Here is a 26347-nt window from a genome sequence, read left to right as displayed (position 1 = left end):
AGTTCGATTCCCCACTGCTGGGGCACTGCTGCTGTACCCTTAGGCAAGGTACTTACCCGACAACTGCCTCAGTAAATATCCAGCTATATAAATGGACATGTAAAAATTGTAACATATGTAAGTTGCTCTGGATAAGAGTGTCTGCTAAATGGCAATAATGCAATGTAATAATGGAAGTTGTTGGAAGTGCAGGTTCTAGGATTTGGTGCAGAACAGACACACTGTACTGTATTTGCAACAGCTATGCACGCTGTGTGCTGAAGCTTTTAGTGAAATGCCACATGAGTCAGGGGCTCAGAGTTAATTGCAGCTTCAGGCAGAAGGCATGGTTAAGTGTGTGCTGCCCCACACACTGAGCTGTCAGCCCTCGAGTTATCCCTTTAATGGTTCATAAAGAGGAGAATGGTGACTGAAGTTCATTCTTTCACGTCAAAGATGTTTAAACTACGTAAAGCATCTCAGGTTTTCTGTTGGAAAGTGCAACCTCCTGCTCCTCCTCACGAAAGAGAGGAATATTTAAAAGGCAAATTATATTGCTAAAATGAATATGCACAGGAAGTAGACAATATATCATTCACAAAGATGTTGCAAACATGCCAATAAATAGCCCAATACTGAGATGTGTCATAAAATTTTGGCCAGCACCATTATAAAAGAAGTTCACATGCTAAACTTTACATTTACATGCAAAGTTTGCATTGCATACTATAGGGGGGTCATTGGGACATTGACTTTGAAGGAGACTTGTGTTGACCTGACTGACATCAGTATTGGTAAGGTAGAAGGATGAGAATCCTCACACTACCCATTTTCTCTGTACCAGTTAGGAGCCAAAACTGGGAAACAGTACCAGTCTATCACCATGGAGAGTATGCCTCCTCCCAGAAGCTCTGATCCTGTCTCTTTCCCAGCAACAGTGGTTGGGTTTTGGTTGGGTTCACTCCAACTCTGCCCTGCATCTAGTGTTTAGAACAGTGCTGTCCACTCATGGACTTGGAAGACTGAATAGCCTGAGGTTTCTGACAACAGTGATTCAACAAATTCCTATACAACCAGACCTGAACTGGGACAGAGACCCAAAAACCACAGATTTTCCATTAGATGCAATCTGTCAGGCAGAACTTCAATCTATGTGCTTACAGGAAAACAGGTTGGTCTGTGAAAAAAAAAAATGTAGGAATAGAGGTGGATATACACAGCTTTCTGGAATAAGAGACGAGTGAGAATTCAAAAATTCAGGAGGACGCATTCTTCTCTTCACCATGCGTTTTAGGCTCAGACAAGCAAAATACAAAACAGAGCAAGGTCCCAGAGTAAAATAGTTCAGTCGTTTATTTATCAATGTCTTCCATCTGATCATGAAGCAGTGCGGAAGGACACGCGATGGGAATTCACACAGTCGACACCAGGTGACTGCTGTCGCAGCACATGGAACACACAATCTATCAGCTTTGCTGTAGAGCCTGAAAAAGTCAACTTTTTCTACCACAGTGGAAAAGTTACATAAGAAAAGTCACCCTAGCTTTGTTAACAAGTGCAAAAACCATGTTTTCATCTCTGCTCCACACAGAAGTAAATGACTTTGTCTCTTCAGTTAGGACATATTAATTCCATTATGCTTTTTACATATTTTTTCAATGACATAAAATGACAGATGTGTGAGTGACCAAGCATATAAAAGATGTCCTAACCGGTAGAAGTTTTGTATTTTCATATTATAATTGTTTGTTAATACTATATTTATCAACCCATAAGTTGGCGCAATACCTTTCTTTGCATAGTAAATAAAAGTTAAATTGTACTGTTGACATGCACCTATCTCTCGTACCATATTCTTGCAGATTTGGGACTCCCTTGTAGAGTTGCAACCCCATTGTAGGTATAACTGTTCATGCAGCGTATCAGTAGAGCCTTAACTTGCTTCCTAGTAAGAATTCATGAGTACACAAGGCCAAGCCTGTATAGTGGGTGTTAATGAAGATCGTTACTGAGATCTGACATACAGGCCTAAGGTACTGGTGACTGCTATCCTACCTCCTGTGTCTAAAGTCGGTAGGTAGAATGCAGGGAGAGTGCTCTGTGTAAAATTATATCCATACATTTTCTTGGTTAATTCTTTGGCTTTGTGTCACTGCATTCTCAGACCCTGTGACATAACTCAAAGACTGTACCTAACACCATATTTGATCCTTGACCTCTGTACCTGACATTTGTCTCTGATCCTTCAATATCACTTGTACCCCTGGACATCTGACCTCTGAACCTCCACTCCACCAGCTGACCCCAATCTCCTTGTTTTCTGAAAGTAAAGTACATCTCGGTAGGTGTGACCATACTGTCGAACAACAGCAGGTTACACAGTTCATGGCTGTGTGAACCATCATTGCTTAGCCAAAACAATAATTGCTATTCATTATAATAGCCAAAAGCATCTGCTGTAGGCTACAACATGCTAAACAGTACAACCATGATTTTTCTTTGTCCAAAATAACAATTGCTTTTTGTTTTTCATTAACATAGTCAAAAACACCCGCTATACGACATGCTAAAAAATAAAGAGCTATTTATGTCGGTGTAAAATGATATGTCAAATTCATTAACTATTTGTCCATTGTTATGTACAGTCCTGTCTATATTTCTATATGGTCTGCGTGACAAGCAGTCAGGCCCCACCCTGTAACATCTCCAGGTGGGGGGATCTGAGGCCAAGGAGTGGAGATGTCGCTGTAGCGTTTTTTTTTCTGAGGCTTCCTCCTGCTTTTTGATACATCCATGTTTTTAAAATGGCTTTGTGCTCTCAGCTGTCACAGCCATGCAGGGTCTGTCAGCAAGGGCTCTTCATGCCAGGGGCAGTGCTCTGTACAGGAAGTCATGCCTGGTGAGAAGATGGTGTAGGTAAACCCCCCTCCAAACACATCTACACTGGGGCTTGTAAAAGGGACGTTCTGTTGCCGGAGAAAGCACGGTAAGGGTTTGGTGGAAATTCATGGAGCTGGTAAAGGGGAGAGAGGCATGGAGGCCGCCTTATATTTGGCTAAGATGGAAGTTGTTCATTTCGTTAAAATACCTTTTTTTCAAGTAAAACGAAGGCCAAAAACAGCAGCAGAAAGTTCAGTCCAGCTGTAGATTACTAATGAAACAAAAGACACTCCTCCCCTTGATAGCCTTCTTGATTCCTCCTTTAAATAGCACTGGCATTGGGATCGTACCTTCTCTTCTTCACATTTCTTGCCACCGCAGGTGAAATGAGGAAACAGAGGACACAGGAGTTAGTGCAAGTCAGAATTTCTGAAACCGTATACTGTACCACAGAGATGATGCCACCCATGCCCCCTGCACCCCAGCTGTGAGTACCTCTCCCCCTGAAGGGTACTAAAACACACCCCCCTCATCAGCTGGCTGAACTGCAGTGCTCAGTGATGAGGTCCACTCAGTAAGAGAGGGCTCTCATCCAGAAGCGACTTTCTAGAAACCAGTCCCTATCCCACTTTCTGGTAGTCTGTTATAATCTGGTTTCACCTCTTAAATGTATGATTTAATAATATCATTTAGCGCAACCTGCCTAAGTGTAGGAGTCTCAATGGCCCATAAATTAAGTGGAAATCCAAAATCACATCCTGGTTCCCAAAGACCATTATCCTAAACCTATTCTTCCTTACTCGCCCCCAATTGTATCACAGTTACAACACATTCATTAGGTCTGGGCTGGCTTGGGCAGGAGCAGCACTAACCCCTGTGCATGTGTACTTTCCAACAAGGAGGTGGAAGGGGCATTTCACTTTGATTAGTATGTTTACGCATATCCAGATGTAAAAAAAAAAAAAAAAAAAAACCGTATGGAGAAAATACTAAACCCCCGAGAGTGGAAAAAAACAACACAAAACAGGAAATGTAGTCCATAAAAGAAGGGCAACATTGCACATCAACACCAACAACAACAACACCAACAACAGGGATCTGGCACAACCTCCCCGTAATGTGGCCTGATGTGGGGCATCCAGCAGTCTGTCATGCACCTGTTCCAATAGTGGGCGAGCGAAAGAGAGAGACCACTATTGCTGTCGCCGTGTGTGGGGCATGCAGTGCAGCGCACTGTGTCTGTACCAGGTCTGTGAAGCAGGCAGCAATGGCAGCTGGCGGGAGGCTCCAGGAGTCCTGCTCTGAGCTAGGGCGGAGCTCGGCCATCCAGGTGGGCGTGGTGACCAGCCATGGCACAAAGGCTGCAGCCAACAAACTGGGCGTGGCTTCTCTCACCACTCCGCATAAACTCTCGTCCTCTAACAGTATCGGACTGAGAAAAAGATCATGGCAATGATAGCAGTAAGTAAGCCAACCCAGTATTGTTCCTCCAAGAGCGCGGCCCAGCCTTTGTGCAATGCACCGATCTGTGTCTATTTAGTCCCAGCTTGGTCCAGTCAACATGCAGAAGTTATCATTGGTGTGAATCATGATGCTATGCTGCGCTGGCCAACATGCTCTACTAACAGAAGTAGAATTTAACCTTTATAACAAGTTTGTAACTTTTCCCCCATTCATAAAAAGCCACGCAACAATGAGTCAAAGCATTTTTTCTTAAGGCTACACTGAGTTTATGATTCATGCACCAATTTGCTTTCATTCTGCATAAAGGCCATTTGGAAGCTACTTTAAGATTCCCTTCATGTTTAGATCTACTGTGTGCTACTGATGAGAGACGGAGAGTTTATGAACCCCAAAGTGGGTGGAGTGATCATCAGTCACTCCCTGAGTTGAACCAATCATAGCCTTTTGTGATTGGACAGCATTATTTTAATTGGTTCATACAAGTCTGTGACTGAAAGCAAATGGTTGTTCCACAGCTCCATTATGGGATTCATGAAGCTGCACTGTCCCATCACTTCTGTGCACTGCAATATTCTGCCAAACCAACACTGATGGAGGTTCAGTGTGTCAAACTGGCCATTGGCAACAGTGTTGTAAGAAAAAAACAGTAATTCAGGCTTAGATCTTTGCTCTTCGCTGACTCTTTGTAGCTGAGCATTGACATAACAGTGAATTGATATGAGGGAGCAGAAGGTGAAAAGCAAAGCTGCCACATACAGCTTCAGAGTCCTACAGTATGTCACCTCTTGTAGGCCAACACCACCCCTCTTTTAGCCACGTTCTGACCACAGGCCTTCCAACTGCCAATCCTTCTAGCTGTACAAAATTTTCTCCTCACATCTACTGTCCACCTTTGTCTCTACCTGTCCAAAGTTCTCTGCAAAATGTCCAGCTGAATTAAACACATTTCCTATAAGACCTTCAAGGTCTTATGCTCCAATGCAGAATTTTTTGCCAGGCCTTCAAAGCAGTTAGATTTAAAATTTAAAAAGAGCTTGTATTATGTTCTGAGATAAAAATCAGTTTCAGATTTTTAATAGTAACCTAACCCACTGTCAAACTGAGTATTTACCCACAATGCATTATATTCATATCCCATAAAACGTATTGTATGAGTATCAGGATTTTAGTCTAGTTGTCACCTTAAGACAACCTGCCCTCCTCCTACTAACTTGTAGTTACTCTGTTTAGCTTATGCAGGTTATTAATATTTCCCAACTTGATGAGGAAATTATTTAAAACACATGCACATCAAGCTTTGAGCTGGGCCAGCCCAGATATTTGAGGTTCTGCTACAGGTTCACAGCATTTCATTGGAAGCTTGCTAATGAAAAATGTTTCGTTTTCCTTCCCTCTCACTTCCTAATTTCTTTACATTCAACCAGCTGGCTCTCCCTGAACTCTCATTTCTCAGGTGTGTGGCCTCACCTGGCTTCCAGCCCTGCACTATCATTTCACTGTGTTTAAGTTCTATTCTGTCTGTATGTGGAGCGTGTGTGCTAGATCTGTGTTCTCTGTAAGTGCAGAGTGCGTGCAGATTGTGTTTTCTTTCCGTAGAGAATATGTAGGGTGTATAGTTTCTGTCTGTCTGTCTGTCAAGACGCTGTTCTCTGCAGCAGGAACTCAAATCCTGGTGTCTTTAAAGCAGGAGAGATGCCAGTCATGGATGCGAGGACATGCAGCGTGTTGCTTACTTAAAGCCCCATCCTGTCCCCCCCAGCACAATGGCAGCCACCAAGATGGCCCCCGCGATGGAGCCGATTATAAGATTGGTGGCACTAGGACCTGTGAAGGGTTATGGGGGAGAAAGACTGTGACACGCAGGTTCTCTTCACATGAAATATCATACACAAATACTTAATGTGAAAACAAAAGGATGGCAACTATAAAATGAATTATTTACTGCATTTTCATAGGTTGACCTCTGGGAATATTTGTAACTTCACAGGATATGTCTGACGCTACAAAAAAGCACTTTTCTCTGCCATGGGTCTGGTTTTAAACCTGAATGGATTTTTTAGGTTGCCTCTCACTGTGCAGGTATGTCTGTCCTTCACAGTGAAATGCCACCTGCTCATGGCACTGCTGCCCTACATGGGGGTAACCTGGCTGGGGTACTCATGTCCTTCGGTGAATGAAAGTGGTTGCCACACCTATGACACTCAGGATTTTGATGTGATACAGAATACTGGATTTGTACATCACAACAGAAAACACTGTATGTATCCACCTCAGAGGCAGAGAGGGGCGGAGCAGTGAGCGTGGCTGATGCAAATGTTTGTCCACACAGAGCTGAGGAACCGCCTCTACCAAAAATCCAGCAAGACGGGAGACAGACAGAGGGAACGGTGGGGGCAAAGGTTCCCACAGACAGGAAGGTCCGCCACACAGCACACCTCGGGATGAATAACCTTTGGCAGTGACCTTAGCTCGGACTTCCTGTCCTTGATTAGCTTGTCACAGTGTGTGCATTTGACAGCGTTCCCCATCATCTACACTACTTGTGACAGAGTGCCTGGTGATGAGCCCACCGACAGACAGATGGGGTCACCTCTGTTCAACACTCTGTCCCTGTTTTCGGTGGATATGCCCCACATGCCCCAGAAAGGAGAGGGTTAGACACTTCATCACAAGTAAGAAGAAGAAGAAGTAGTGAAACAGATTTATGAATCCATCAATTCATCACACGACACTGACACATCCAATCACATGACATTGATACGGTCACCACACGGGACAAGGCCACGGACACACAGGGCACAGGCTGGGTCGTGCGACCCCCCCCTCAACACTGAGGCATCACTACAAGAGGAAGAGCTGTGAAAGGGAGAAGATGCTTACTCTATTCCCCACCCTGTGCCTCCAAAAATCACCCCCAGGGCCAGAATGGTCCCTGCTACTGCCCCTATCAGCCTGTTAGTGGCCATGCTCACTGCACAGAAGGAAAAGGGTCATTCAGCACAGGACATCATCACCACCTTACAGATACGAATACTGTTGCTGTTTTATGGGATCTGTGTACTTGGTCCCACTGACAGCCGTCAATCATATTCCCCACCCTGAACCCCTCCCTCTTTACCCCACCCATCTAAAGCCCTTCTGAGGAATACATACTCCTTGCTGTCTTCCCCCCAATTCCTGTGAATCATCACTGGAAATCCATGTAAAAAAGAATGCATCATCATATTAATGTAGGCTAGAGAATTCATTCTGTTCCAGCTGTGTGAGCATAGCATAGTAAGTGTTATAGGCTGGAGCAGTATACTATGAGTGGATTGAACTGTGTCTGTAACATGCAGATGCCCGAGACTGCTGAGCTCCAAGAGGAAGCAGAACTTATCGGAGCTGCTGCAGGAATGAGCTGTCAGGACATGTAAATGTCATCTCACAGTGCAAATACACAAAGTTTCCTGCAATCCTGAACACTGCAACCTGCAAGATTGTTACTGATGGTTACTGATTCCTTTGCTGTGTCAGGGACACGTGTTAAACATCTGAAGAGCTAGTATTTAGGGCAATGTTATTGTGGGTCTAGACCCTACGAAGTGAATGTGAAACGAAAATGTGAGCAGCTCATAACAGGTGTGATTGGCTGTGTCTATGGATCTGAGCACAGGTTGAAACAAAGGTGACAAACCCTTGGGGCCTTCGTCCTCGCTGGGAGCAGGCTCCTTGGGAGGGTCAGGCATGCTACAGTCCGTCCCTGCCCAGGTAGCATCGCAGGTGCACGTTGCCTCATTATTGCACACCTAGCAAGGGGGAAGGGGAAGTAAAAAAAGAGAAGTAACTTTACATCATTGTCATTTAACAGACACTCTTCTCCAGAATTACATAGGTTACAATTCTTGCATGTGTACATGCTGGATACTAAGGCAATTGTGGGTTAAGAACCTTGCCTAAGGGTACAAAAGCAGCACCCCAGCAGGGAACTGAACCAGCAACCTTTTGATTACAAGCTCTGCTCCTTACCACAACACCACACTGCTGCCCAGTTTGCTAAGTGACCCCAACAGTAGGAAACATAGCCCAAATCTGTGCACACATCATGGGCAAGAACACAGGTTCATTCAGTGGGCAGGGTGCTTTTGCACCCAGGCGACGGGTGGGACACTTTGACTCACCCCATGGGCAGAGCACACCTGGCCGTTGGAGCCTCGGGGGCAGGCGCTCATGTTGAGGGACTGGATGGGCAGACACTTGCGGTCAAGGCACATCATGGACGGCCCACATGGCGTCCCGTCCTCCACGTAGCCCAGGTCAGTCTCGTCATCCAGGAGCACGTGCCCGCCGCTGCGGCCGGGAGAGAGGGGACGAGACAAGGGGGAAAGAGGAGGAGGGTGAGGGCAATAGGAGGAAGTGTGTGTCCGAATGGTCGTTTCTTACGTGTGTTTCTCTGCTCAGAAAGGCAAGCAGCAGCGTCCTCTTCCTCTCACCTGCAGTCCACCAGCCTGCCCTGGTGGTTGAAGGTGGTGGGTGTGATGTCACCTTTCATCAGACCGATGCGAGGGGTTCGTCCAACGTTGGTGCAAAGTAGATACCCGCAAAACACGTCACTGCAGAGCAAGAGAGACACAGAGACAGAGCGTATACTCCTCCCAAATGGACGACTGTCCATAATACAGAATGACAATTGAGTGATTTCTTTCAAACTTTCCTACGAGTGTACATTTGTGAGAACATGCGTTGTTTGTGTTTGCATGTTCGAGTGTGTGAAACTGTGATATTGAAGTAAGACCCAACATGGACGGGGGATGATGAACTGGGAGTTGTTTCGCCATGGGCTCCGTCTGGGAGGAAGTGGGTAGGTAAATCTGAAGAGGGATTGGCGGGACACTTCAGCTGGACTGGGAGGGTGGGGGTCAGCTGCTTACGTTGCTGTGGGGATACAGGTGCAGGGTGACTATGTGCTGCAGTCATCAAAGACAGACGTATGCTTATTAAGAGACTATTATAACTGCTTTTATTGGAAATAACTTGAGACTGGAGAGCTGCTTCAAAGCAGTGAGCGGTGATACGTCCCCCCCAAAGTCCAATCCAACACTGCTGAGGACCCTCCAGATAAATGGTGCACAATCACAAAGCTTCCTCTCTTTTGCTCTGTCTCCATCAACCTCTCAACAGTCACACCTCCTTAACGCTTGACCTTTTAAGTAATTGCATATACTGCAATTTCATAGCAATTTCAAATCAGTGGAGTGCTTGGCTTGAAAATGGCTCTGTACAAACTGATTACTTCAAATCTGATTCTACTTCCAGGAACTCCAGCTCAATGAAAACAAGGTAGACCAAGCCAGCTGGCCCTGCAGGAGAGGTTTTACTGTGGGTCTTGTGCTGTGTGGAAGGTGAGGTCATGTGACCATAGTTCTGTGTGGAGGGTGGGGTCATGGGGATTCCAGGCTCTACAGAAGGTGAGATCATGTGGATTCAGCGCTCTATAGAAGGTGAGGTCATGTGAACACTGTGCTGTGTGGAACATGGGGCTATAGGGATGTTATTAAGCAGGTGCATATTAGATCATAAACTCACTGCTTGCTGCACTGGATCCACTTGTCTCCATCCTTCCCACAGTTGCCCTTCTCTGTTCCCTCCGTGTTGAGCTTCTCATAGCAGAACTTCTCCGAGCCTCCAGCCTCTGCTCAGCAACAGGCAAGAAGGGCAGACAAAGGGAAATTTATATTATATTACATTACATTACATTAAATTACATTACATTCATTTAGCAGGCACTCTTATCCAGAGCGACTTCCAGCACAATAGAACATAGGTGTATCCATTCAAGTTGAATGAGCAATAGTGTCAGACCAGGCTAACAAAGCTCCCAGACCAGTGAGTGTGAGCATAACACTATTCAAGCCCTACCCTAAGTTAACTTATGCAAACTGACTAGACATGGGAAGCCAAGGATACATCCAAACATCAGTCACTAGATCACAGAATCCAAAAACACATCACGATATTACACGCAAAATTGACAGAAAATACTACGAGTAGCAGGTGTTGGGGGCAGGGATTGAGGTGGAACTGACATACAGTCTGAAGAGGTGGGTCTCCACTCTGCATCGGATCACCAATCTCCTCAGGTCCACGGGCTAGCATGTACCCTGATGACAGACTCTCACTACCACTGTAAGCTCTCCTGAAAGCACTGCTCTGGGTTAGCCCATCAGTCCCTGTCCCCTGTGGTACGGCTCTCCGGCAGGGGTCTACTCACTTGGGCCCCAGATGTATTTGCACTGGTTCTCTCTGGTCTTGCACTCGCCGCCATAGCAGCGTCCCTATAACAGCAACAGAACAAGCAATAAACTCAGTCACTTCCATTCACAGGCATGCTGACCTTCGACCTCAGTCTGACTCTATACTGTTCTGTACTCAATCATTTTGAACTGGATTCATGTGTGTTCATGTGTGCTCCTACAGTGTACATGCTCACCTGATTGAGGTTACAGGAATAGCCATCCTGCTTGTGCAGGTTGGGAGGGCACTAAAGAAAGCAAATACAAAAAACATATTAGTCTTAACATTCACAGGGCAAACCTCCAGAAGAGAGAGAGACAAAGAGAGAGAGAGGAAAATGACCTGGAGGACCTCTAACGTCTGACCCACCTGCCCCGAGTCGCCTGAGCATGTCTCCGAAATGTCACAGTCATTCACCGCATAGCGACAGCTGTAGCCTCGTGGGTAGAACTGAGAGAGAGGGAGAGTGAGGGAGAGATCACTCAGCCTGGTACTAATGATACATAGACTGTACTGGAACATAAAGCACCAATCAAAAGTTTGGACACACCGGATAAGGATAATGGGAAACATACATTCAGACATTTTGGTCTAAAGGCTTATGTTTAAATGCTTAAAATTGTTTTTTTAGACAAATAAAAATATTACAGTTGATGCCTATGTGTGAATTTCTTTCCAAAACAAAAATTTAGTTTTAAAAAATATTTTTGGCTACTTTGAAGAATCTAAAATATAAGGTAGTTTTAATTTATTTAACACTTTTTGGTTACTCCATAGTTCCATTTGTCCATTTGTATTATTTCATGGTTTTATTATCTTTACTATTATTCTAAAATTTGGAAAATAGTAAAGATAAAGAAAAACCCTCCTGTGAGTAGGTGTGTCCAAGCTATTGACTGGCACTGTATACTGATACAGTGTTAACTGTTGAACCGACAACTGCATACACAAACACACACACGTACACACGCGAACACTGACATAGCAGAAGAACTTTTACCAAGCAGGTACTGTTGCAGCAAGGTCCATGGCTGCAGTGAGCCCCGTTCGACAAAGAGCACTTCTTACAGCACTCCTTGTAGCACTCCTGAAACAAGCACACACACACATACACGGGTGTTAGAAGGTCTCTCAGCTCTCCAGCAGACCTTGTGTCAATTAGAAATCAGGACAGTATGATACAGCAGCTCACCACTTTGGCACCGCAGTCACACTCCTCCCCGACCTCCACGTACCCGTTCCCGCACTCCGTCACCTCGAACAGCTGTCAGCAAGAGACAAGCAATGCATTAACTGCAGTGTTCAGGAGCGGCGGCCAGTGTGCGCAGCTACTGCAAGCAGCGCAGAGACTCACCTTGGACGGTCTGTTAAAAAGACAAGACCCTCCGCCCTTCAGCAGGAACTCCTTGTAGTCAGAGATGCTGCACCGGGAGAACTTGCGTGGGTGTTGAACTCTAGGAGAGAGGGGCAAACACAGAGTGTTACAATGTGCAGCTACTCAGAGCTGAAATAGAGGGCAGTTACACACAGCAGTAACACAGGGCAATTACACAGAATAGTAACACAGCACAATTACACAGAACAGCAACACAGGGAAATTACACAGAATAGTAACACAGGGAAATTACATAGAATAGCAACACAGGGCAATTACATAGAAGTTATAAGACAGGATAATGAAACTTGGCATAAAAACAGAGGAGTTCTCAGGGCTTTACAGAATAAAGACCTCCTGCATGTAGGAAGAATAAATTCATAATGTTTCTGTTTACATTTCCCTACAGGGCTTGCTGCAGCAGTGCAACAGATGATCAGAATAACGTCATAACTACTTTCATGCAAATCAGGGTTATGGCCCTTCAGTAAAACAGCTGCCACTTACAGTTCAAGCCATACACACCCTGTTATTACTGCTGGGGGGGGGGGGCACATCTCCTGTTATCACAGTGGGGGGTCACTCATACAGCTGCAGCTCTCTCTCACATTCTCGCCACAAAGCAAACGGAGCTCCAACACACTCTGCCTCATCCTACCCTGCCTATTCAGCTGCAGTTTTAATATGTCCGTGTGTGAGTGTGTGTTTGTGTGTGCATGCACGCATGTGTGAGTGAGAGTGTGTGTGTGTGTGTGTGTGTGTGGGCATGCATGTGTATGAGAGAGAGAGCGTGGTTATGAATGAGCATGTGTGTGTGTGTGTGCACGTGCATGTGTTTGCATGCAGGAAAAAAGCATTACCCAGTGTCCTCCATAATGCACCCACTCCATGACGAATCCATACAGCTGCACTCCTCTGTTAGGAAGACAACAATCAAATAAACACATTTAGAAACAAATGCCCACATTCTCTACCACTACAGCCAAACACAGTGTATAAACACCTGCATGCTCATCGTCCCTATATATGAATGCATTACATGAATTTTACATCACAGAAAGATGTGTGTGCGTGCAGTTATTTCTGCCAGTGTTGTGCTGGGGGGGGGGGGGGGGGGGGGGGAGTTTCTAGTTCTTATAAGTACGAAGTAACCAAAGCTAGAGTGCTACAGACCCCTTCCACTACATTACTGAATTTGGTTTTCCAGAGAGCATGATACTCCCATGTTTTTTATTCAAACTGTTCCCTTTAAAAGAGCATAGCAATAGTATCTCTGAAAAATAACTGACAAAATAATACTCAAAATGTTTTATGCTGATTTCCTTACAAAAACACAGATAAAATGTTTTGTTGTATGCACCAAGCATGTCGCAAGGGTCATGGACTTAGTAAATGGTGAGAATGTAGAACTGAAAACTATACCGGGGGTTATGTTCAAATGCTTACAGACTAAAACAATAAATATTCAAGATCCAACTCAACATACATGTTAGATGGCAGCTGTATATAAATTACTTCACATTTTCACAGAAAAGCTTTGTGTTACTTATAAGTCTCTACAGGTGTGCCTTGATCAGAAACAAAGGTCTCCAGACATGAACAATGAACTATGTGCGCATAGGTGCGTATAGTAAAAAAGTAGTAATGCATAACTATGTACTGGTGTGTGCATGTGCAAATAGGTGTGCATATGTGAATATGTGTGTGCAGATATGCTCTTGTGTGTGTAGATGTGAGCAGGTCTTCATAGGTGTGTTCAGATGTGAGTGATTTGGTCCAATGTATATACTGTGTACCCTGTACTGCAGGTATGTTCAGGTGTGTGTAGATGTGGATCGGTGTGCATAGGTGTGCTCAGGTGAGTACTTCTCTTCGATGCCGGATCCCACTGGACGCCCAGGTTCTGCGCCAGGCTCTGCGAAACGGACGCCGCCATCGTCCATGTGGAGCCGTACTGTGCGGGGCAGAGGGAGATCGCGCGTAATTGACTGTTTCCGTGATAAACAGGCGTGTACGAAGCTGACAGAGCCTCACCTCATTCACCCCGACTCCGCGACTCACAGAGCAGACCCCCCCGAAGTATGCCACGCTGCTCCTGCGATAGTGGAACATCACATTGCTGCAAGAAAAAGCAGAGGACCACAGTTAGCCCCCTCACACGGCTCTGTTCCTTGGAAAGAGGCAAAACCTAAAACAAATACAGAACGTGGACGCCCACGTGGGTGTAGGTAGGATGTTGGCATGTAACACCTGAGTGTAGCCTGACAGGGGAGTGAAGGAAGCCGACAGAGCTGATAAGATTGGGACCTTACGAGAAGAGGTGCACCACGTCGGCGTGCTGCTTGATGCTGCGCTGGCGGTACTTGGAGAAGTCCCGCAGCATGTCCAGGGGATTCACGGTGATGGGGATGCGGTCCTTGTCCGTCCAGATCTCCACGGCAACCAGAACCACGCGCGTGTACAGCTGCTCCTTAAAAATCTTGCATCAAAGGGAACAGGAGGGAAGCGTCACACAAAGACAGAGAGAGGAGAGAGAACAGAGGCAGGAGACATGCACAGACAGAGAGATACACAGACAGAGGGGAGACAACACAGACAGAGAAATACACAGACAGAGGGGAGACAACACAGACAGGAGGCAAACACAGGAAAAGAGACACACAGAGAGAGGGTGGATAGTCAAACACAGGTCCCAGTTAACACAGTGGGGGCAGGGATGTACAGGGACCTGTTTTTGGACAGACGTGACAAATTCACATTGACAAGTGATCAGAAAAGAGGTCAGTACCGGCAAGGATAAACAGGGGTATGAGTCACTGCAGTAGGTACAGAGAGGGATGGCCACTGCTTTTGCCAGAGTAGTGACAAACAAAATCAGCACACTCCTGTATGGGGGTGCAGCTGGGGTGGTACACCCCTCACAGATGCGCAGACAGGACACAGAAGGGCTACTCACAGCATCCACCAGGTTGACTACCGACTTGGCAAAGTTCTTGGTGTGCTGCTTGGTCTTGTGTCGCTTATACTGCAGGGCCAAGAAAACACAGCAGAGGATCATTAGCACAGATGGTCCAGGAATCACCAGGATTCACCACAGTACTGCAGTGCTTCAAGATAATGACTAAGTGGAAAAAGTCACTCTCTCTTTTAGACACAGCTCCTCAAACCACAAAATACATTACATAAATATATACATACACATAACCATATACACATGCACAAACTCACTATATTTCATTGTAACTACAAAGTAAATTAGATGAGCCTTTCTCTTAAATCCCTGGTATTTTTGCTACAGATCCTGCTGAAAAACAGTTAATAATCAGCACAAAATGAAATGACATGAAATGTGATGCTTAATGTGAAGAAAGCAGTAGTAAGTATATTTGCCACATTTTCCCAGCACACATAGCTGTATAGCGCTCTCTAGTGGGAATTGCTGTCTCTACATCATCGGGCTGGGATGGAGAGCAGTATGGAGAGGACACAGCACCCTGTGTGTGTGGATGTAAAACTGAGCTGGATCACAGCTCATAAAAGGTTTTGTGTTTCAGGTTTCAGCAAACTATTATGACCACAATGTTGTCAGATGAGAAAGTGCGGTTTGTCCACATCTTCCTCTGAGTATTCTCAGTGTAGCTCCACTGATTCAGAAGCGCTCACCCACCATGCTGTGATCACTGACAATCATGATCTCCAAATACTTCATCTCTTCAAACACATTTCGTGGCATCTGTAAAGGGAGAAAGACAAAGATAGAAAATGTCAGAGAGGCATAACAGTGGAATAACGGAGTCTGCCAGTTTTGGAGGACAGTGTAGAAACATAATGTTTGAGAAAAGCACTTTTCAGTCTATGGAGAACAACATATTTGGATACAAAACTAAACAACAGGGACAGTTTTGGGTGAGGGTTTGTGGGGTATGTTCACTTATCAGGGACTGCAGTGACAAGCAAGGTTAATTTGGGGTCAGAGTCAGAGAGCATGGTTACTTAGAAGAGACAGAGGTAGAGAACACAGTCATTTTAAGGGGAATAATGGTGAAGAGAAAGGTCAGTCTGGGGGACAGCACTGGAGAACAGGGTCAGCTGAGGGGCTCAGTGTTGAGTCTGATACTCACAGCTCGTTTTTTCCTGCGCCGCAGCCATGACATGTTTGCCAGCCTAGAGAACATCTGCTCCTCCTCTGCTGCACACATATAAGGAAAGAAAGGACAGCGTGTACGAGTATCATAATAGACTAGCCCTCAATACACAGTGTGAAACAAGGTATCCTGGGACGTGAGTTCTGATCAAGACAGTGCAGAGATAAAGTAACTCGGAGGTAAGACACTAAGAGAATAAGAATGTGGGAGTGTGGGGGTTAGACGGTTAAGTGGTAAGGTACTGTGGGGGTACGACAATGGGATTGAGAGGGGGTAATACAGAATAGGGGTAAGTGTGTGGGGGGTAAGAGAGAAGAGAAAAGGAGTGAAAGACAGTGGGGGGTAGAATGGTGTGGATCTGCCAGACAGAAAACAGATCAGCATTTACCCAGGTCTTCCGTTTCGTCCGTCCACTGCAGAGAGGGTGTCCTCCGCAGGCTGTGGGGCCGTGCAGCCGAGTCCTGAGGGCCAGAGGTCACAGATCAATACAAAGGAGGCAGATGAGTGGGGTCAGCCAATGAGGATCAATTAAGACCTTTTCAAAGAGCATGATTTGTCTTAACGTAAGACAGAAAATCAATGAAAGCATATATACTGGAAGCATGCTTCCGGTAAACAGTGTGCTGTCAAATGCTCTTAATAAGTCTTGGTCCTGACATCCTTACACATTTAAAACATAAAACAAATGCAATGATTCACTTATTCATTTTTTATATTACTTTTCTTCATTCCATGTTGTATTCTTGGCTGATAAACCAACACGCCATACACTTCACTTCAGTGGCTACAAGTTGTTTTCTTGTTTTATTGCAGTACAGTATGTACAATAAATTGTTTCAAACAATGTTGATGTTAGTTGATGTTTCTGTTCTGATGTTTCTCTACTGCTATGAGCTGAAACAAAGACTAGAAATGTGTGGAATGCAATACATTTCCATTCTCTTAACAAGGGCTTTTCTTCTTAAAAATAAGAGTGATCAGACCTTCAGTCTGCATACATACTGTACATAATCTCAGCTACTGTTAAGCTCGCAGTTAACTCTGTTTCCTGTTTCAGGAAGTGCAGCGACAGAAGAAGACTTAGGCCAATTAATCAGACTGGTCAGTCATTTGGGAACCTCGAGAGGAAGTAATTAAGATACCATACATTGTGCTATGCCAGACCGATAAGGCTGGGGTCAGATTAAGGCGGCATACTGAGTCTGTGTGGGGTAACTGAGTATGAAAAGCCAGAGGGTAAATTAAAGCTGATACTAAATGTAATGACCTATAAAGACTGAACACATGGCTTAGGTATTCTATGAAAATGAAAAAAAATGTGCTCCAGTGCTAGTGCAATTAGACTTTATTATTAAATTATATGAAAAACTATGTAAGCATCTAGTACTGCTTCACTGAAATAAAAATGATAAGTGTTAATTATTTTTTCTGTTGTTATTCTCATCATCATTTTTACACACTGCAAATGTCATAAAGCCCTGTCACTGAGAGCTAGGAAGTGGAATGACGTTAACCCCAATCTGAACTCATGTGTTTGTAGCCCTGCTGCTCCTGGCTGGTCTAACGAGCAGATCGTTAGGTGTGTCACGGTCAAACAATGCATGACTACATCCATCCTCCTCCATGAGAGGAGACAAAGCTTAACCGTACGAGTACATATTACCATTCAATTATCATCCTAAACTCCACTATGACCATTTGGTAAAAAAAAGAATCTCGAAAAAAACTCGACAGGATACTCAGAAGCACTTACCATAGAGTGAGTCTGTTGCAAAGGCTCAATTAGGTACACATAGTGTCCATCATCGAACATCCCACTGTCAGAGCAAGAGAGGGATAAATCATGTGAGAAAGGGAGTGAGAGAGGATAGAGAGAGAGAGGTAGAGAGAGGAGGAAGAGAAACTGGGAGGGGAGAGATGGAGAAAGCACTGTGGGAAAAGCTACAAATCAGACATCAAATCCATCCACATCCTCTCTTCGCAATGACTGCAGGACATGCTGAGAAACTGCCATCACTCCCATGTCAGACTGAAATGATACAGATGAAGCACAGGGCATAAATATTGTGCTTGCAATGGGAGACACATGTACAGACCACATGTAACCTGACCCTAGAGAATACACAACCCTCAAGCCCCCTGCACTGAACACTAGCACAGGGCAATAGTGCTCGAGGAAATCTCCTTTTCTCTTCAGCACTGACTCCTGTCCATGTTCTTGTGGGCACACACTACACACACACACACACGCGCGCGCACACACACACATACACACACGCACACACACACACCAACACATTCACACCCACACCCATACACAAACACACACACACGCCCACAAACACACACACATACGCGCACACACACACACACACACACAGAAAGCAGTACTTACTGGAGTCCGTTGCAGGTGGACAGGGCCACATATGAGTCCTCATCCCCCCTGACCTGCCCATGGTAGTAGCAATGTTCCCCACCCTGCACATAGAGGGAGAGCTAGTGCTTAGAATCCACAAGCCACAGGACTAAGCAGCGTAGGAATGTGAACAACATGAATGTGTGTTGTTAAATAGATCTGACCTTCATTCCCTTTAACATCACTACACAACGGCCCCAACAGTCCCTTCACACGGTTCCCACAAAAAAAGGAGAGAATAACCTGAATGGTGCCGTTTACTATTCCAGAGTGTGAATTTTGTTTACTGCAGTATATATGCTCAAAAAAGCATGTAGATTGCACTGACTGCTATGTGTGCAGATTGTGTGTAAGTACTGTGTGCTGTGTGTTCAGTAAGTGATGTGTTTGTTGAAATGTGTGTGGACTGCTTTTTTTGTCTGTTTTCTACATAAATGTAGTGTTCACTGTGCTGTGCACATGTTGGGTATGTGATGTATCTATATTGTGCTTATTGCACATTTTGCATCCTGACTTTCTTACTGTGTTCTGTGTTAACTGCGTGTTAATTTTACTACACACTGCACTTTGTGGCTCTTGTAATTAATGAACACTGTAAATCAGTTATCAGCATTTGTACGTTGTGTTCACTCTGCACCGCAGGGCCAAAACACACCGGAGCCCCATGCCCCATGCTCCACGCTGACTCCAGGTGAACAGAGAAAGCTCTGGCTCTGACTCCCAGTACCCCCCTCATACTGCACTGCTGCTGCTGCAGAGGAAAGCTTTCTCCCGCGTCATGTGACCCGCGTCCCGGGAAGGGGCTGCAGGAGCAGGCTGAAGCGCTGCTGCGTCAGCGGCTCCCCCCCATCACTGCCCCCCCTTTCCTGAATCAGCAACTGCAGCGAGAGGCCAGAGCCCAGCCCTTCCCCCCCACCTCTCTCCGGCTCGCATCACGCAGCCAATTAACACTGCCTGCTGTCTTACCACTGGGTCTGTTACTGAAAACAATTACTCTCTGCCTCACAGACACCGGCAAGGACAAGCTAGCCATATGTTACATTGGTATAAAACACAGAACATTCTGTTATGTAGAGGTAAAGAGGTCACTGTCATTACTAAATAAAAAACAAGAGCCAAAGTCATAAGTCACTAGAACACGGTGATATAAAAGTTAAAATGCCTGTCATATTTGAAGTGATGTTGCTGTGTGAATGATGCAGTAATCCATTTCAGTGAATGCCATGTTCTAAAGAGTCCACTCTGAGACCACACCAGCCAGGACAGAGCTGCCTGGTCTCTGTGGTAGGGGACTGTGTGCCACTGCACATTAAGCTGTCCTGATGCTTTTTATGCAGTGGCTCCTCATTGGCTGGCTCCTGAAGATTCTGGACAGGTCAAGATGTTCCGCTCCCCCTGCTTTACCCTTGTAACTGCTCTTGGTGTTCATATACAATTCTGGTGTAGAGAGACTAAACTACGCAGTGCAGCATAAATTTCCTGAGGAACTCTTCTTTATTGTGCTGCAGACACTCAGGGACAGAGACCCTAGGAAAATGACAGAAAGATCTCCATCCAGGGAAGTGGGGCAAAAGCTCCCATTGGAATGACGAGCTTCTCGTTCTGGATAACATCACTGACATACTCTGGTTTATGCTCCAAGCACTTAACAAAACCGGCCAATCACAAAACAGGCCAATTGCCAGAGGACTCCGCCCATGACTCCACAGAGACAACCAAGCAACATGTAGGGACAGGAGGTCTTACCTTTGAAAGCACTGGTTTGCCTTCCTCATAGTGGATTTCCACATAATCAGAGGACAACAAGTCACTGGAAGAGAGAAATAAAAACAGACAAGCACCTCCTTTAAATATTGTGACATTTACTTGCGAGGGCCTGTGGTTTTCTGGCTGTCGGCCCAGCCCTAGTGTGACTCTAAGAGACTAGAGCCCCCCCACTGAACACACTTACAGCATTCGGCAACACCCAGGTTACACCTCACGAACACCATTCTGACCTTCTCACAACGCCCCCCAACACCATTCCCACCATCTCTAGCTCCTGCCTGGCCTGAGTGGGTAAGATGTGGGGAATGGGGGGTGGGGAGGCATGGGTGTTAGAGAGAGCACAGGGAGATGGAGAGCAAGAAGAAGACAGAAATAGAACCACTGCATCTCTCCTGTGAGATAAATCTCAATGAAGAGGGGAAGAAAAGGGAGAGGGAAGAGGTAGAGGCAGGATAAAAATAGAGCCGAGGCACACATGCGTTCGAGTGAAGGGGTGTGGACTCAAACGCCTGGCGGAGGGAGAAAGGAAGAATGCTTTAAGTCGTGTACATGCAACATTCGTATAAATCAGCTTTCACTTATGATATAAACACAAAATAGCTTGCCGCCAGCAAACAACGCCTCCGCCTCTCATAAAGTGCCGTGATGTGGTAGGCTGAAATGATGAATTCTTTCCTGCAGCCTCGTCCTCCGGGCTGCCCTCCAGAGAGCTCGCTGACTGACTCAGCGGTCCGTAAAAACGCCCTCCTCCCCCCAGTGCTGCCCCGCACTCTCCATTTGCTGGCTGGGAAGTGAGTTCTGGAAACAGCCCTTTCTGCTACTACTGCAAAGTTTTATATCTAACCGTATAGATCAAATTTACCGCACCCTTCTGCTGTAATCGTCCGGTACACAGGGTTCAATCCTGCCTTGATGAAACAGAAAGATACCCATTTGTGAAGACATACATCAGTGTGGAGGTTGGGGACGGTGTTGACGGTGTTGAACACTACATGTTTGAGCAGCAGGGCAGGGTCTCTGAGAGGTTTCAGAGAGAGGGACTATTTTTAGACAGACAGATGAGGCTGAGGGGGGAGAGAGTGATGTGTGTGTGTGTGTGTGTGTGCGTGTGTGTGTGTGTGTGTGTGTGTGTATGTTTGTGTATATGTGTGTATGTGTGTGTGTGTGTGTGTGTGTGTGTGCGTGCGCGCTTGTGTGTGTGTGGAAATGCATGCATGTGTATGAGAGAGAGAGTGTGTGTGTTTGTATGTGGAGATATTGCCCTTGTCTGACTGAGCTCACAAGAGACTAAATAACTCTTGCGCAATGGATCTTAGAGGGAGAGGACTTAGCACCACACGAGCAACTGCAGGAGGTTTTTGAGCCTGGACATGAACCAAATAAATACAAAATCCTTCCACTGGCACAAGCACACACAGCAAATGAAAATAATAGCTCTGTTCCATGTTACACTGAAACACTGGGACCTCAAGACAGGATCTTAAAGGTATGATACACACCAAGACTCACAGAAGGACAGGGACAGAGTGCGAGCACAGGGGCTCACAAAGCCTCAGAAATAAACTCACAGACTCACAGAGACATTGGTGTAGGATCTCTGTACAATTGCTGTCATTCAATTGATCATTTCAGGAGCACAGGATCTGAGCATAAAGTTTGACACTGAGAATAATGGAGAGAACTAAGACTGAAACACATTGAATGAGTAGAAATTAAACACATTGGTTCAAAGCATGAAGTTGGTCCTATTTTTTCACCCAGAAAACCATGTTTTGGTGTGAGTATTCATGACTCCTTTGCAATCTGATAAGGTCCTAGAGGCAAAATGTAGTGTTTAACTGTATGTAAACATTTATTAGCATCATCAGGACAGAGGCTAACAAGAAGAAAATCTGCAGGGCAGTGATGTTGTCCACACTGCAGGAAACATATGGTCTACTTCCCCATTGTCCTGTGCTCTGTGTTTGCCTGTGTGTGTGCATGTGCATGTGTGTGTGTGTCTGTGTGTGTATTGATACCTATACTGCTCTGATTTTCTTTCAGCTGTAGAGCCTCTATTACATTGTGATTAATGCTCAAATGCTTTGTCTGGGGTTATAGTGTCAAGTGAACTTGATCAGTGGCGCAAATCACAGTGTGTCCCTACAGGGGATCACTCATGCGCTCACTTTGTTTCCCTCTACGCAGGAGACTACAGCCCCTATGGCCCGCAAACCCACACGCACACGCACACACCCACACTCTTACACACACAAACTGCATGTGCACACACAAACATATGCATGCATGCACGCCTGCAAATTCAGTATATGAGGCAACAATCGTAATCTTCACCGCTTCCTGCACACTGGAGTGCAGAGCCATGTTCCTGTCATCCCAGGGCAACACTGCAAACACCTAGCCCCAGGCTGATGATTTTACAGAATATCACAGAAACACACAAAACACTTCCTCTCAGATCTCGTGGTATAACAGGAGGGGGGCAGAGAGTGTACAAGGTCTTCCCATGCTCCCCCTTGGCAACCCAATTAACTCACTCCTCACACGATTCTGAATTTCACAATTCCTATGATGTCATAGCTGATGATCAGCATTTCATAATCTCTACAATATGTGGATGTCGGCAGTGACAAGAGCCCTGCGGCATCTGAATTCTGAACATTTCGTTCCCTCACACTCCAGCAAATAAACACAGGAAACATGATGAATAGCGAGAATAGCAAGAGTGGACCAAGTTGCCCACTTTTCCTGCAAACATCAGTGAAGTCCTCACTGATAGCACAAAACCAGACTGGCTCTTCAATGCAGGCCTGTTCAGTCAGCATACTGCAGACTCTCTTAACCATAAGAATACCGTCAGGTTGTCTGCAAACATCTAGATCACAGAGTTTACACAAGACAAAGTCATACAGAACACCATCTACACAAACAGCAAGTTCGCCCAGAAATCCCTGTGTTGCTCTGACATTCAGAACACCCCATATACTGTACTGTACAAGTGTATACTGTTATTTTAACAGTAGTTTAATATTAATAACTTTGATTACAATTTAAATGTTTTCAGCACTCCCTATCTAATTTTGCAATCTGTGCAGTATATGATATTTGTCAGATATGACTGTGATCCTGGAAACCGCCCAATGAACAAAACTGATGAGAGACACTTTGCCAAATGATGAGAGAGCCTGGCATCCGACACTGCGCAGATCATTATCAGCTGGCTCTAGGGTGAGCAACAATACTCTTCCGCATGTAACAGACCTCTTGTTGAACCATACCTGCAAACTATATTCTAAACATCAAAGGCTCAAGAAAATCAATCAATCAATCAATCAACCAAAAAAAAGTTCAGAAACACATGCTAATATGCATAAATTCTGGTTGTAAGTTTGGCTTTTGCAGCAGGGGGAGAGGTAATGGAGGTGGTACTTACTTGTTTAATGTCAGGTCCAATGTGAATGTGGAGCCAAACGCCTCCAGCTGGAAGCTGACTTGGGCAAGGTGGATCACCTGAAGGAGAAAGGAAAGGCTGAACAGAATCCTGCTCTCCACAATACACTCCTCATCTCTGGAGACCAAAGTGGCAGTTTGATTCATAAGAATTAATCTGCAGGAGGTAGATGAAAATGATGGGTTTTCTTTTAACATGTTTTAACACAGCACACATCAATTGGTTATTTTATCATATGGCCAGAAAATACATGGCCATTGTGCAGCAATGCCTTTGTCTTTATTCTGTATGACGATGTAAACTTTTTCTCTCTACAAAACCACTGCAACCCATAGTTAACTTTTTCTTTCTAATCCAAACTCCCCCTAAAACGTTTTCCCTTGTTAGATACAACACAACACTGTGAAATTGGAGTACAAAATAGTGACATCATATTACCATTGCTGTATTGTTCTGAGAGCCGGCATATTTGCCCGGAATGACTTTCTAAGTTTCTTTTGATATACTTCCCACTGTACTCAGCAATTCAAGTTGCTAATCAGTACAAGACCACACCGAGGATTTTAACTGGTAAACTTCTAGTTACACGTCGTCACCAAACATCTCCACCAATTGTCCCAACTCAGTTATGCCGCTCCACACATTCATCTGCCTCTAAACAAATTTGCTTTTTTTCTTTTTACTTTGAGATAGAAATAAATAGTAGACAACATATTAATATAGCTACATGATGCCTTATGCCTGTTTTGTGCTTGGGTCTAGTAAAGAGGGAGTTTAGGGTGCAGGAAAGACAGTGGAGGGTATTTAGCAGAAAACAGAAAGCTACTGGGTTTAGGTATGTGTCTCCACAGGCCATGCAGTGCAGACCACCTGGCATACAGTACATTGCACCATTATAACAGTAACAGAGAGCTCGTGAGGACAGAAGGGGGTGCAGTGTCTATTTCACAGCTGAGTCCTTCTCTTACAGCTTCACTGTATTGACTCAGACCACCAAAACTTGCACACGCACACACAGGCACTCGCTCTAAGTGAATCTACTGCGCTCGCAGTAGTACCGCTAACTCACTTGGCTCTCTGTGAGCTGGTTCCGTGTCCGAGTGTCCAGGTCATGGTAGGTGCTCTCTGAATCTTCGTTAAGGTAGTAGATGAGCCGAGAGGGATAAGTGATTTGGTGCTCAACCGCGTGGTGCGTCGTGTTGTCGCTGTCCGGTGCTGAAGCTGCATCGAGCCCCAGTGCCGCCGCCGACACTGCCTCTCTGATAGCCTCATTCTTTACTGCCGAGAACAAGACAGGAAATACCCCCGTCCAGAGTGTTACTGACCACAGTTCCTTCACGAAAATATTATAGTGAATTGCAGATGAATGCATAAAACTGTACCAACAAATGCAGTGCCTGTTACCGCATAACACGAATGTGAATTGCGCATACCCCTCCGTGCCATATTAGCAAACAGCAGTGTTTGAGGTGTAACGGAGCTGCAATAGTCACACACACACACACACACACACACACACACACACACACACACACACACACATACACATACGCGCGTATATATGACATACATAATACGACAATTACATCTGAATGGGCCTGCATACATTATTGTAAAAAAATGGATGAATGACATTGACGGCAAACCGCTCTTAACTTAACAAAGGAAATCAAACGGGCTCTTATTAGCTTATTAAACTGACTCCTTTATGTCTTGTATTATATAGTGTTATTATATGGTGGAATTTTCTACCTATAGCCTATGTATTGGTACAATAATTTTTTAAAATGCACAGATATACAATCAATTATTTACTGCACACAGGACCCGTTCTGGACTCTCCGTACACTACTCCTAGGTTTATATTCATCTGTTTGATCAGGATCAGTTTGCAGTGTTATCAATCCGATCCCGGGATTTAATACAAGGTAATCTGGTATCAATACTCACGTTTAGACCTGCTGTCGAAGCACCGACATTTTGAATATGTAAACATTACCAAGCAAAAGCACACAGACTGTCCAACTTATTAAAATTATTCACTGTAAGAACAAAAGATTCTGAAGTGTTCGGTTGAAGAACCCCTGCATAAAATAATAAAGAGAAGACAGATGTTTTCTCACAAAATACAGCGATACAAAATAAGTAACAGCAACAACAAGACACCTCAATTTCTCAGTCAATGCATGACACAACTGCACGAACGAACTTGGAGATGTTGGTTAGGCTATCAAAGAGACCGATTTAATATGATACAAACCAGTTGATGCTAAACCGGGTGGATTCAGGCAGGACAAAAGGATGCTTGCGAGCAGATTTGGAAGAAATATCAGATGCATGATTCATATTTGTAGGTTATAAAAAAGCTTGATGTTAAGACGTCAGCGCAGTGGAGAGGCCCATTGTTGTGGGGAAGCTGCTGTTGATATGAAAATCTTCATGAAGCCTGCGGGAGTGGGGACTCCTGCAGCAGCGGGCGGAGGGAGGACGGAAGGCGGGGCCCCGCCATACGAGATCAACGAGTCAGCTGCAAATGTCTGCTGCTACAGCCCGCTACAATGCTGTACTGCTCGCTTTGCCACACTACCCACAACCCC

At 45.1% G+C, this 26347-nt stretch overlaps 1 protein-coding gene across 5 annotated transcripts; it reads right to left on the bottom strand.

The window, feature by feature from the left end:
• Nucleotides 1-1330: 1330 nt before the first annotated feature.
• On the bottom strand, nt 1331-26347 carry adam23a (ADAM metallopeptidase domain 23a). Of its 5 annotated transcripts, XM_036545214.1 has the most exons (27): nt 26011-26347; nt 24820-25028; nt 23733-23809; nt 20279-20342; nt 18512-18594; nt 17870-17933; nt 16505-16577; nt 16093-16160; nt 15639-15704; nt 14928-14996; nt 14284-14450; nt 14006-14090; nt 13838-13925; nt 12832-12886; nt 11951-12050; nt 11789-11860; nt 11597-11683; nt 10966-11046; nt 10793-10843; nt 10574-10637; nt 9889-9994; nt 8796-8915; nt 8484-8652; nt 8000-8111; nt 6057-6147; nt 4105-4291; nt 1331-3227 (listed from the first exon to the last, which is right to left on the bottom strand). In XM_036545214.1, exons 1-27 carry the CDS (start codon nt 26087-26089, stop codon nt 3075-3077), a joined length of 2640 nt encoding a protein of 879 aa, XP_036401107.1. In that variant the 5' UTR covers nt 26090-26347; the 3' UTR covers nt 1331-3074. The 5 variants fall into 5 exon arrangements, with proteins under 5 accessions (XP_036401107.1, XP_036401110.1, XP_036401109.1 ...); XM_036545217.1 differs by lacking the exons at nt 4105-4291; nt 6057-6147 and adding an exon at nt 7204-7294 and having other exon boundaries at nt 3111-3227; XM_036545216.1 differs by lacking the exon at nt 4105-4291 and having other exon boundaries at nt 3111-3227.

Source organism: Megalops cyprinoides, chromosome 14 (genome assembly GCF_013368585.1).
Source record: "Megalops cyprinoides isolate fMegCyp1 chromosome 14, fMegCyp1.pri, whole genome shotgun sequence".
NCBI lineage: Eukaryota > Metazoa > Chordata > Actinopteri > Elopiformes > Megalopidae > Megalops > Megalops cyprinoides.
Note: the sequence above shows the minus strand (reverse complement) of the source record. Positions and strands in the feature narration are given on the sequence as shown.

What these genes read in the sequence shown, in the direction of transcription:
- adam23a (XM_036545214.1), bottom strand. Translation starts at nt 26,089, where the DNA reads ATGCATCTGATATTTCTTCCAAATCTGCTCGCAAGCATCCTTTTGTCC. An exon ending in GGACGAAACGGAAGACCTGG is followed by an intron (nt 16,161 to 16,504) that starts GTAAATGCTGAT and finishes ATATGTGTGCAG; the next exon opens with CAGAGGAGGAGCAGATGTTC. An exon ending in GGCAGGCTGGTGGACTGCAG is followed by an intron (nt 8,653 to 8,795) that starts GTGAGAGGAAGA and finishes TCCCGGCCGCAG; the next exon opens with CGGCGGGCACGTGCTCCTGG.